The sequence below is a fragment of the Mesocricetus auratus genome, unplaced genomic scaffold (genome assembly GCF_017639785.1).
Source record: "Mesocricetus auratus isolate SY011 unplaced genomic scaffold, BCM_Maur_2.0 Super-Scaffold_4256, whole genome shotgun sequence".
In the NCBI taxonomy this organism is placed as follows: Eukaryota; Metazoa; Chordata; class Mammalia; order Rodentia; family Cricetidae; genus Mesocricetus; species Mesocricetus auratus.
Genome location: NW_024429182.1, coordinates 114,394,177 through 114,406,914, shown reverse-complemented (window position 1 = coordinate 114,406,914; position 12,738 = coordinate 114,394,177). Strand labels below are relative to the sequence as shown.

Genomic DNA, 12,738 nt, shown 5'->3' with positions numbered 1-12,738 from the left:
TGTCAAAAATGAAATCGTAAAGTCTACAATAAATTACTGTCAGTTGCTTGCTAATCTCAGAAAGAAGGGCCTGAAGAAAAGAAGAATATAAGGAAAGAGGGGAATTAATGAGAACGAAGAGAGTGAAAGGAAGGGAATGAGAGGAAGGTGAGAGGAGTTGCGATGAGAAGCTCTCTATAGTAAAAATCAGCCTTGGAGGCTATCACCCAAGGCCGGTGGCCCTGTGCATGCTCTGCCGCTGGGTCATCCTGCGCATGCTCTGTCGGTGGGTCGTCCCGCTCATGCTCGGTCTGACATGCACCACTCTCATTGCAGTGCTCTGTCACCTGTGGTGTGGGATTCCAGAGAAGAAAGCAGGTGTGTCAAAGGCTGACGGCCAAAGGCCGGCGTGTGCCCCTCGGTGAGGCGCTGTGCAGGGGCCTGCCGGGGCTCCCCCTCGTGAGACCTTGCCAGATGCCTGTGTGCAGCAGTAAGTAAGCAGCAGCGCCCATGTGTCAGCATCTCCCATGCTTCAGCATCTCCCATGTGTCAGCATCTCCCATGCGTCAGCATCTCCCTTTCCCCATTTCATCCCTTAGCCTATCTCAACCCTGGGGTGAAGCAACCCAAGCGAAACTCCAGCTTGTTTTCAGCAGTGAATGTTAGACTCGGGAGACCTAGAGAGAGTTTTAAGGACAGTCCAATTTAAGGAGTATCTGCTCATGAGTGTGCCTTGTAGGGCTGAAACTGAATTGCTTCTTGGCTTACGTATATCTGTATTCACATTATTAAAACTAGAAAAGCTGAGTATTTGATAAAAGTACTTTAATGCTGTGTAAGTCAAAATCAGTTAGCATAGAAACATGCTTTAAGTAAATGACAGATTGCATATCTTGCCAATTGATTCTAAATCATGAACTTACTGCGACATCAATAGTGTGCTTTCATTCTATTCAAAGGTAATCGGCATATATGTGCGAGGATGCATTCGTGTGTGTGTGTGTGTGTGTGTGTGTGTGTGTGTGTGTGTATCATGTGAGAGGAGCAAATCCTGTGAGATCAGGACTGTCACAGCAGCAACTGCAAACAGGCACCTGAAAGGTGACAGTAAGAGGAGAGTGTGGAACCCTGAGACTACAGCTTCAGGGGACAGTCTCTGCCTAGCTAGTTACTGCACGCATTGTGTCAGATAGCCCCACCGAGCTTGCCTGTAGTAAGAAAAACACCAGGGATGAACTGTTGTCATTTGTGTGTGTGTGTGTGTGTGTGTGTGTGTGTGTGTGTGTGTGTGTGTCTTTAGTTTGCTGACAGTATTCCTGGAGAAAGTCACAAAACAAGTTCAACTGAAAAGTAGTGATATTTGTTGACCATCTTCCACCATGGAAAGTACCTTGCATGGTTATCTCATTTAGTCTCCCCAGAAATGCTCAGAATCAGACCTCATTCTCATTTAGAGACAAGACCTGAGTTTTACCCTAGACTCCATGACTGCCAATTGGACCCTTCGACCTATTTGACCACAAGTCTGTCTGACTCTTAGCTGCTACTCTCTGCTGATTCATGGACACTAACATTTTTTTTCTGGGAATACTTTGAGAACATATTTTCAAAATCTTGACATTCTAAAACCCCAAGATTGCAAGTTTTAAAGCCTTTTGGAAATCAGGAATGTCTGCGGCAAATGGCATGGTATGTGTTTTTTTTTAGTCACTTACCTACCTGATTTTTATCAGTGCAACTAGGCCATAAAGTGCCTTAGAGGAAAATGAAGTTAATGTCATAACCAGCAGCCCCCTTGAAAATAGACAGAACACTTTGTGGGGATGTGTTGTGGTCACTGGGACGTGTAATATACAGGATGGGATTATAAATCATTATGGCATTCAAGAGAGAGAGGAATTTCACAAGCATTATGGAGGAAAACAAAACAAGAAAAACAAAGCATTTTGTTTTACCCCACTATATTCCCTAGCCTGCTGACCACATAGGCGGTAGAAGGGACAGGAGCCAGCATACTCCTAATAGCCAGCCACCATGAGCTGACCTCCAGTTCTGCCACCATCTGGTGCCAGGTCATCACCTCTGATTGATGGTGCTTGCTTGGCTATGCTGTGAGCAGCTCCCTCTGAACATTCATGGGCCAGTCTCTTACCACCATTGCATCTTAAAGGCCAGGTGATGAGCAGGACACTTTCCCAGCATCCTGTCTCTGTTGCTTCTTTTCTTCCCTCATATGCATGCCATTTTAAGCATCCTCCTTAGACATTACAAGGTTCACTATATAGGTCTTCAATATACTTTCTACTTGACGGTAGGATACACCGCCATGCATCTACCAACATTTGCTAATACACAGGACAACCAAGTTCCCTATTGATGACCTTTCTGATAGGTAATATCCCCATCCCCCAACCTCAACAATTCTTCTATGCCATCACCATGGTTAGATGACACCCAAGATTCCTGCTGTTAGACCTTGTTTGGTTAATGTCTCACTATGACCTCTGGAATTTCCATATGTCCCTATTATTTCCCAACACTCTGATCCTGTACTAGAAACCAGTCCACTTAGCTAGCTTTTCTGATCATCCACTTAATCAACCCTGTTGCCAGATACATGCTTTTCTTTAACCTACTGCGAGAGACCCTGCTTATCTTTAACCTTAGCATTACTCTCAAGTGATTTTCTTGTCTGCTTTTTGCTTTCTGACTTGAGTTACTGGGATTTCTAAGAATAGATAATGTTACTCTGCCAGTGAGACAAGCATGCTTATGTTGTCTAAAATAAGCTGGGCAGTAAGTGTGAGCCATCCCACGTTTACTAAGAAATCACTAGAAAGTCACCAGAACAACTGTTTTCCCATGACTATGCTGCCATTCATTGTGCATGATCTCGTCTTTTACCCATTGGTAACAGTAAGGCTGCATTAGCACAACATACTTTTGACTTTCCTCTCTACTTCACCTCAAATCCACCCTGTTACTTCCCTAAACTGGAAAATATATGGTCTTACATGAGCTTAACCTCTCCATAACTGAAGCTATGGACAAGAGAAGCCAAGCCCAACTGTTCTGTGGCTCCTCCTCAGACAACATTTTAGAATATCTGCACTGAACAGTGTCCTGGGTTAAGTAAAATACATGTTCTTGGAGAGGTTTGCTTTTTCTTGCTCTTCATTTTGGCTATTTTGGTGTTCCAATGGGTAGGAAGAATGTTACATGCTTCCCCTAAAGGCCAGCAGTACCCCGTATAGTCTAATTGCACTCCAGCTGTTCACTGGTAAACATTCCCTGCAAGGCACCTCCTCAGGCTTGGCCCTTTACAAGTTCAAATTCTTCACTCTGTCATATCTGTCCACTGAGGTTCTTTTCACAGTGGAAAACCCACACCCTTAACCAGTATTTCTGAGTTTTGCACCTGAGTTCGTAGCTAGCCCTCTTTATAAACTTTAAGGCAGTCTTTCATGAGGCAGCTATAGCCACTATTTCTTTAAGAAGGAGGCAATGATCACAGCTCACCAGTGTCATATGGCAAGATACTGGGAGAACCAGGCTCTGAACTCTAACGAGTTACTCATGCCCAGTGTCAGTTTCAGACACAAACACACTGAGCAGCTTATTAGAGAAGAAAGTATGTGGGTAAGAACCCAAAAGAGAAAGTGATGAATTTATCTCTAGGGGTCATTGGTGGCCTTTTCCTGAGAACATTAGTGTGGTGATAGAAACAGAACCCAGGCTGGAGTTGGTTAATAGTAAAACAGAAATAAGTAACTGGGAGCTATTGTTTCAGTCTGACCTGGCCATACCATGGTTACGGGGTCTTAGGAGCATCTTACCTCATTTAGCAAGTCCCACCCATAGCATTTCTACAGCCTCTCATCAGTAGCCCTCAAAAAAGCCTAAATAAACTAACTCCTCACATTCTTGACACATATTCAGATGAGCTTTTCTTGCTGAATCCCCATGCCTCATGGAAGGCGAGGGAACCAGTACCAGCCAAATGACCAGACCGAGGTCCAGAGTCTAAGAGGGTTCCAGCAGAGTAATAGGAAGGCTGTAAGGGCTGGGTCATGGCCAAAGCCCATTAGTGAGTGGCAAGAGTCAAATGCTGGAGAAGCAAATATAAATTGCAGCCAGAATGGCATGAGGCAGAAATCTGGCATACTTCCCAGGCTTAGAGTAATGGTTGGAATACAACAAATAGAATGACAGGACAGGTATGCAAGGTACTGAATCATGTGCTATAATGTCATCTGGTACCTGGAGTTGGCCTTTATGTCAAGCTGACTCAAAAGGAAGTCATATGGAAGGAAGGGATTCATATTTTATAAAAGTTAAAGATGTGATACCCTGCAATAGTGGAAGAGGGTAAAGTGATGGGCTGGCACCATTACATAGCCCAGAAACCCTTCCATAAGGATGTCATCTATCCCTGACCACGGTATAGAGTAGATAATGATGCCCTGGTCTCATTGGGCATGGCCAGTGTTACAGTTGGAATAATTCCAGATATAAGAGAGACAGAAAGCCACAAGATCTGTTCCAATGATACCACACTATAGGGGTCTGCTCTGAAGAAACTCACAGGAGAACCAAAGGGGAAACTGGCTAAAGATGTAGAGCCTAGCAGCCTTACAGGTGTTATGAGTGTCTGCCTGTAGGATAATCTCAATCCACTCCCCGGCCCTCTGCTGTCTGAACTGCTCTGTACCCTCAGTGTGAGCAACTGCCAGGGCAGGACTGGGAGGGGGATGAGTGGCATCAAAGGGTTTGTCTGCTGTGAATGGGCATGCAGCCAGAGGGGCACCCAAGCTTCATGACCTTCCTTGGAAAGAATCAGGTGTTCTCAACTTTAAGTTTGCATGAGGACATCTTAAAGACCACTGGTAGGCCCATGTCCATATTGGGTCACTGGATTCCAGGAATCATACCATTCTTGTATTGTCTCCAACATGAGTCATTCAACTAGATAGTTCCCTGTGTAGGAATCTGTGCCATACTAGCCAATTTTCATTTTTTATGTAGAGGACTCTACTTTCATGAAAGAATCTTTCTCTGCACTTTACACCATTATATGAATCCCAGTGTTAGACTTGGCATAGTTCTTAAAGACTGCGTTTCACAGCTATCCGTTGCCCATGCATCCTTCCTACAGTCCATTTCTGAGAAACCTGATGACATACAAGTATGACTAATCAGTAAAGGACCACGATGCCTGATGCTAAGATCAGATATACAAGCTCCCACTACCATCTTAGGAAAGGACACGTGTGTGACAGAGACTTGAGCTCACAAGCAATACAGATGCTCATTACTGTCACTGAATAGAAGAAACTGGGCCATGAGTGCCTTTTTCTACCATTGTTAGTCTACTCCAGTGATATGCTCCAGGATGACTGTCCTCAAAGTAGTTGAGCATTTCAGTCAGCTGAGGAACTTTCTAAAGTTTTAACTGTACCCCATAAACTAGACTGTCTGGGAGTAGAAACAAGAACACTGAGGTTCCCACACCCTGTGACCTGCCCAGAGACCAACATATGTCATCAAACAGTAATCTGATTTCTTCCCATATTTCTCCAGAATACACGTGTTTTCAGGTAAAAACAAGGGCAAACGCTGGCACCTTAGGGAACAGAATTGTAAGTATATAACCTTTTGTCCCAAGCTGTCAGCTAGTGTCATTGGGAACAAATGAAGTTCAGTCCCAGCTCTGATACCCTCTCACTGCCCCATTGCTTCTGGGATGCCTTTGTCATTTGACACGTATGAGAAGCCACATGTGCCTGCCACAGGAGGGTACATGTGATCTAAGCAAGTGGACGTAACTCTCAGGCTCATTTGAAGGATGACATTCTTAACATCATTCTCATTTTGCAGGCAAGATAGAGACTTGGAGAAATTTAGTGTCATATCCTCAGGCAAAGCTGGGATTCAAACTTGGATGTCTGGCTTTAAATTGCTTATTTTATTGTACCTTTCTATGCTGAGCACACTCTTCTACATCTTCAGACACTCCTGGTTGTTTAGATGATCTATTTGGATTAGATTCTGAACTTTGTCTACCCCATCATCCTACTCAGACCTTCTAAATGTATTCACTCACTTTCTCTCACCTCTTCCCTTAGATTTGGTATACCTGTGGTCAAAGCCAAACTAACTCACTGAGGGCCACCCCAACAGCGAGTGGGTGGCCAACATACTGAAGAAGCATCTTATTAATAGAGTCTTACACCATCAGTACTTGGGAAACTAATCAAGCCACTACTCCATTGTGGCAAAAAACAACTCTCAACTACAGAAGAACCTTTCTGTTTCTTCTGTTTCATTGAGTTATTTTACCTCATGCCAGGGCTTTATAAAATAGCATACATATTTCTAAGCAACATGTTCAAACTTGTATGCATCCTTGGTGAAGTACTAGACTGCTGTGGGATAGAGGAAGTCCTTCTGTGTATATGTTTGTCTGATTGGTTGCTAAATAAAGCACTGTTGGCCAATAAGGAAGCAAGATAGGTGGGACTAGGAGTTGAGGAAGATTCTGGGAAATGTAGTCAAGAGTAGAGGGTCACCATGAGATCCCGGGAGGAATGGGCACAAGTCTGGTGTTCTCAGTAAGATACGACCTTATAAAATATATATTAGTAATTATGAGTTAATAATTAAGTCAGAGCTAGCCAGTAAGAAAATATATCAAATGGTCAGCAGCTTCATAATTAATATAGTGTCTCGTGTGTTATTTGGGGGCTGAGACAACTACAGGACCCAGACAGCTGGTGGGAAGAATACAGGTTACAGCTGTGAAGTTTACCCCAAACATGGATGTAAGATTCTTCTCTTGTTTTAATTCACATGTTTTTAAAGAATTAAAAAGAAAGATATTAGTAGGCCTAGATCAATCAGCCTCAGAAATTTCCTGTCAAAATTTTCTATTTGTGAGTGGTTTCCATCAATTTTTTCCTTACTTTTTTCCCCCTGCAGAAGTGAAACTTGGGACAAAGAAACAGCTTGGAGAGCGGGCTCCCCAGATTCTTGGTGTCCGGAGAGTCTATATTCAGACAAGGGAGGAGAAACGGATCAACCTGACCATTGGCAGTAGAGCCTACTTGCTGCTCAATACGTCTGTGATCATCAAATGTCCTGTAAGACGCTTCCAGAAATCTCTGATCCAGTGGGAGAAGGATGGCCATTGTCTGCAGAACTCCAAGCAGCTTGGCATCACCAAGTCGGGCTCACTGAAGATCCACAGTCTTGCAGCCCCTGACATTGGCGTGTACAGGTGCATTGCAGGTTCTGCCCAGGAAACAGTTGTCCTCAAGCTCATTGGGACTGACAACAGACTCATTGCGCACCCATCCCTCAGAGAGCACTTGCGGGCCTACTCTGGGGTGGACCACAATGAAGCCAATATTTTGGGAGCCACATGGCATAAAATGCGTCAGATGTGGAATAACCAAAACGAACTTTACCTGCACGATGGGGAAATAAACAACCAGTCTTTCTTGAGAGCTTTGTTAGGGCCATGCAGGAGCTCTGCAGGAAACACCAACTCCTGGGAGTTTAAGAACAAGCAGTTTGAGGCAGCCATGAAACAGGGAGCATACAGCATGGACACAGCCCAATTTGATGAGCTTATTAGAAATATGAGCCAGCTCATGGAGACAGGAGAGGCCAGCGATGACCTCGCATCTCAGATGATATATCAGCTGGTAGCTGAGTTGGCCAAGGCTCAGCCGATGCCTGTCCAGCAGAGGGGCACCCACAAGGTGGCTACTACTCCCAAGGCTCCACTCAGAGGGGAGACAGGTAGAGCTCCCCAAAGCCCTGCAGTAAAAACTTCAGGCAAGCTGACTTTTAAGTCAAAAGGACCTGTTCTCATGAGACAAACCCTACCCCCTTCAGTTTCATTTAACAAAACAATAAATGCAAGGATTGGGAACACAGTATACATTACAAAAAGCACAGAGGTCATCAATATGCTTTGCAATCTTATTACTCCCAGCAGTGAGGCCACATACACTTGGACCAAGGATGGAGCATTGCTGCAGCCCTCTGTGAAGTGAGTCAACTAAGAACATGGTGTTTCCTTGGTACTTCCTTATTGTGGCCTATTCTAGTTTTCTTAGAAACATTTTCAGATTTCTTCCCCTAAAAAATATGCTTCCTCCCATTCCCATTCTCCTTTATCTACCTAAACAGTTTTACTTCTTTCACAGCGCGTGCATGCGTGTGCATGCGTGCGTGCGTGCGTGTGTGCGTGCGTGTGTGGTGATACCTTGCTTGCACAAATAAAGCCTGTCTGAAGGTCAAAGAATGGAGCTTGCAGCTAGCTAACCATAGAGGTCTGGAGGTCTCTACAGACAGACAGGAAGTTAGGTAGCTGGGCAGAAACAGGATATAAGCAGGGAGAAACAGGAGCTCCATCTCTTGTCTGCTGACATACAAAGGAGGTAAGGTGTGGTGGTAGCTTACTCCTTCTCTCTGATCCCTCAGCATTTTCCTCTATATCTGACTACAGGTATTTTTTTACTTAGACCAATTAAGAACTCCATTTATATTTATCTATACACAGTCCAGGAATGAGAAATGGGAAAAGGCACACCAGGCATGTTTGCCTTTCTGAGATGGCTTAATTCACTAAGTATTGTTAAAGAGTGATAAAGGCCCACCCATTAAGGACAAGCTCCTGGTTGAAAGTACACTCATTGACCTCAGGGGAAACCTAAAATTCAAGCTTGTGGAGTCAATCACCTGACCTAGGGACTATTCCCCCATCAGAGGAAATACTGTCCTTAATAGGCTAGTCTCACCTTAAGCCATGCTCAAGAGATAGGTGGGCTAACTGACTGCTTAAGTGAGGTACTTTACTTTCCCTTCCCAGAATTCCTGTTCTCTAGGACACTTTCCACAAACCACAGTGTGGTTGCTATGAGGTTCTGGGTCTGACTCAGAAAGATGGAACTTTTTCTTTTCTTTTCTTATCCTATCTCTTTCAGTTGCTAGCCAGAACCTAAACCTAAGTATGTTTTTTGTTTTGTTTTGTTTCCCCTGCTAGTTTGGACTTCTTTGCTCTTTCTGTAAAGCCCCCATGTCTGCCACATGACTGCCTTGTCCACCATGAATCTGACATCTGTGTCTGCTCACCTGGGGTGTCATAGTGTTTGCCTTCTCTCTGCCCTTCTCTTCCAGGAAGCTTCTGGGATGTGCAACTTACCTGCCATTTTTTTCTTTTAAACTGTAGTAAGATCAAAACAGAATCCAGCTTGTCCACATCCCAGCCTGCGGTAGGACCTCTCTGATCTAATGCAAGAGGAGAGCCTTCCCTACTCTTCCACATATGCAGTTTCTTCCTCGAGTCAGGAGCCGGGACGTGATTGCCTTGCAGGTTCCATGCCAGATGAAAACCTGCAATTTTGCAGTCACATTCTGTGATGACCCTACAGCAATTATATATGTTACTTAAATATATTCTTATTTTAAATGTTTAATTGCAGGATCATTTTGGATGAAACTGGGAAGATGCAGATAAAAAATCCTACAAGGAAAGAGCAAGGGATATATGAATGTTCAGTAGCTGATCATCTTGGTTCAGATGTAGAAAGTTCATTGGTGTTATACGCAGGTAATGCCCGCGGACGAAGCCTAGAGTGTCTGAGGTCTCATGGTTGCTTTGTTTATCACCTGGAATGCTAGCATTCTAAATTCTCACTGTGTATGGCAATGGAGCAGGGCTTGTTAAAGTACCATTTGCTTGGTGCTGCTTAGAGCATTGCCTTAATAGGTTTGGAATGAGACTGATGCTTGATCTATTAAACATGTTCTTAGTTTACACCAACTCTCTGGAAACAGTGGCTGTAAGGCTTATTTTCCACAAATTGGGAATTAATGAGATGGAGATTCATTGGCAATGTTGACGTTATAGACTTTTTAAGTTCCATCAGCCGAGGAATGAAAATCACTAGCCTTTAAATTTGTCACTTTTCTCTCAGTGACATACCTGCCACTCCTTAGTCAGCACCACCCTCAGGGGTTGTAATTTTACATCAGCAAACATCACCATAGGCACTGGACATTGTCACTTTGTATCAAAATATTTTTTACAATAGAAGATAATTTTTAGCTGCCTAAGCTGTAGGCAGTAATTTTCCATGGTACTATTATATTCTAGGACTAGACATAAACAAGAGTATCATCTCCCAGATCACTATTCTCTTTTCTTCCTCTCTTTGTGACCCAAATGGACCAAGAGAGAATAGAGACAACATCAGGGCTTAGAACCCAGTTTGGTTACTTAGCTGCTAGGCTTGGTGGCAGACACTAGTCATCCACAAGCTGAGAAAGTTGAACCCACTGGTTTTGAAAGTTCCTTGAGACTGGATGACTTGAGGATGGCTGCCTTCCCAAGTCAGAGTCATCAGATAAGTGGGTCTCAACCTTCCTAATGCTTCAACTTCTTAATACAGTTTATCATGCTGTAGTGAACTCCAACTGAAAGTTGTTTTCATTGCCACTTTATAACTGTAATGTAAATCATAATGTAAATACCTATATTTCCTAATGGTCTTAGGCAACCCCTGTGAAAGGGTCATTTGACCTCTAAATGGGTTGTGACCTACAGGTTAATAGCCTTTGTTTTCTCCTGGACTGTTATGCCTGTAATCATTAGCTCCTTTCAAGCAAGCACAAATTCAGGTAGTTCCTTGGTGACCAGGAAATGCCTCCTCTACCAGTGCTCCTAAGTCTGCTCTTGAGTCCATCCCCAGATAACCTAGACTTCTGATAGAGCTGATATGAGGTTCTCATGAACCATAGGATGAGCTGTGACAACCAAAGATCCCTTCTACCCAAAGTGTTCCCATCATTTTCAACCCCTCGGGTAGTTTTCTACTGCCTCAGGCACTCCAAAAAAGAATGGAACTTTCTGTAGCCTAGGCTTCTTGAGAACAAGAGTACATGTGTTCTTATTCTATATTTTCATTGTCCATGCCACACAAATTATGCATGTAGGGGGACAAAGCATGTGCCCTGACTGAGTTAATAAATGAATCCATTAATTATCAAATTTCAAAGAGAGAGAATCCTTGAATGAATTCCTGACTCTGTGGCAAGTTTTATGTGGCTATTTGTTTCACATTAGTTAAAATGCTAAATTCTTACTTCTCCTCCAAACAGGGCATCCACTTGAGATAGCTTCATGTGATTTCATAAATGAAGAATTTCTGCAGAGTAGAGAGGTGTGAGAAGTGTATTAAGGAGGTGCCCCAGCAGCCAATAGTCTTTCAAGAGTGATAGTTTTACTATTTTAAGTGCACATGAATTTATTTAGATAGTGTGAGAAGGGGAGCCTCTGAGCCACACACTGCAGGGTGAAGGGCTATGAGGTCACTCAGCAATTTGATTGGGGTTCCTACCGTAGCCCAGCAGAAACTTTGTACATGTTCATGGTTAGAAGAAAGTTAATGAGAGTTGTGACCTCCTGCCCAGCTGACCTTTCCCAAAACAGTTTTGAATGAGTCCTGAATCCTAAACTTACTCTGTTATATGCAAGTCAGCCTGTCTCTGGCCCTAAAAGAAAACTGTACATGGTTTGTTTTTTAGGCTCTATATTGTTCTTGAAATGTCTGATTGTTGCATCACCTTGTGCAGGGGCAGGCTTTGTGATTATTAATTAAAGAGTAGCTCTGCTCTTGTTGCTGCTGAGCAGAGAGCACAGTGGGGTGCTTTGCACATGTTAGCTGAGTCTTGGCTTACTCTTACATCAGTGGGAGAGGCCTCAGAGAGCCTTTTCCATCGAGGATAACCCCTCCTTCCATAAAGTATCAGATTGTCACAGTCCCTGGTGTTTTAGGCCTGCATCAATCCATCTGAGGATACATGTGATAGATGCTATTCTGGCCTGCCATGCAGTTTTGCATCTTGTGAACTGAGTCTCTGTGAAAATGTCAAGAAAGAGTTAACCTTAATTATGGTTATGATGATAAAATATATTCACTTTATACTTGATTGTTGCAAACCACCCATCATCCATCCATGCATCCATCCATCCATGTGTTCATCCATCCATGCATCCATCCATCATTTCCACACTGAGTACCTCTAGCTGTGTGTGTGTATATGCTTGTCTGTGTGTACCACAGGGTTAAAGAGACCAGTACTCTTCCCCGATTTCAGCAAATCAACAATGCTTGTCAATGAACAAGAGTTTAAACCTAACATAGTTTCTGCTCCCTTTGAATTAAGAGGCACCTGTCATCTTGTCTGTTGAAAGAAATGTCACCAAACCAGAACACAGCCATCTGTCTGTTGTGGTGGGAGGCACTGTGGAGGCAGCCCTTCAGGCAAATGTGACAATTCACTGTCCTGTAAAAGGTAAGTATTATCATTTCCTGTGTGAATGTATTTGGCCAACAATAGCCAGAAGGTGACAGCTAGCATTTTAGTGTTCCATATATTATCCTGATGAACCCTAATTCTGATTTCTAGTACTCTCCCATGCATTTAATTATCAAAAGTCACCTCATACAAGATCGTAAGACTGATTCCAGCACTGGGGAGATGACTCTGTCAATAAAGTCTTTGCTCTGCAAACATCAGGACCTGAGAAGCTTGCACATAAAAATAAAAAAGAAATCCTGGCACAGTAGTATGTGTCTGTAACCCCAGATCCTTGGTGTAGGTTTCAGAGACACAGATTCCTAGAGTTTGCTAACCAGTTAGTCTTGTTAGTCCGTGAGAGACCCTGTCTCAAAAGATAAGGTGAAG

At 43.4% G+C, this 12,738-nt stretch overlaps 1 protein-coding gene across 4 annotated transcripts in view; it reads left to right on the top strand.

The window, feature by feature from the left end:
- Positions 1-12,738, top strand: part of Adamtsl3 (ADAMTS like 3) — a 287,836-nt gene that overhangs the window by 230,517 nt on the left and 44,581 nt on the right. For all 4 annotated transcript variants that reach the window (XR_005870063.1, XM_040729194.1, XM_040729180.1 and 1 more), the window contains exons 20-23: positions 316-469; positions 6,958-8,035; positions 9,471-9,598; positions 12,217-12,345. Coding sequence is in view for 3 of the 4 variants with exons in the window: in XM_040729194.1 (XP_040585128.1) it covers positions 316-469; positions 6,958-8,035; positions 9,471-9,598; positions 12,217-12,345 (1,489 nt within the window). In the remaining variant the exon portion in view is untranslated. The remainder of the gene's footprint in view (positions 1-315; positions 470-6,957; positions 8,036-9,470; positions 9,599-12,216; positions 12,346-12,738) is intronic.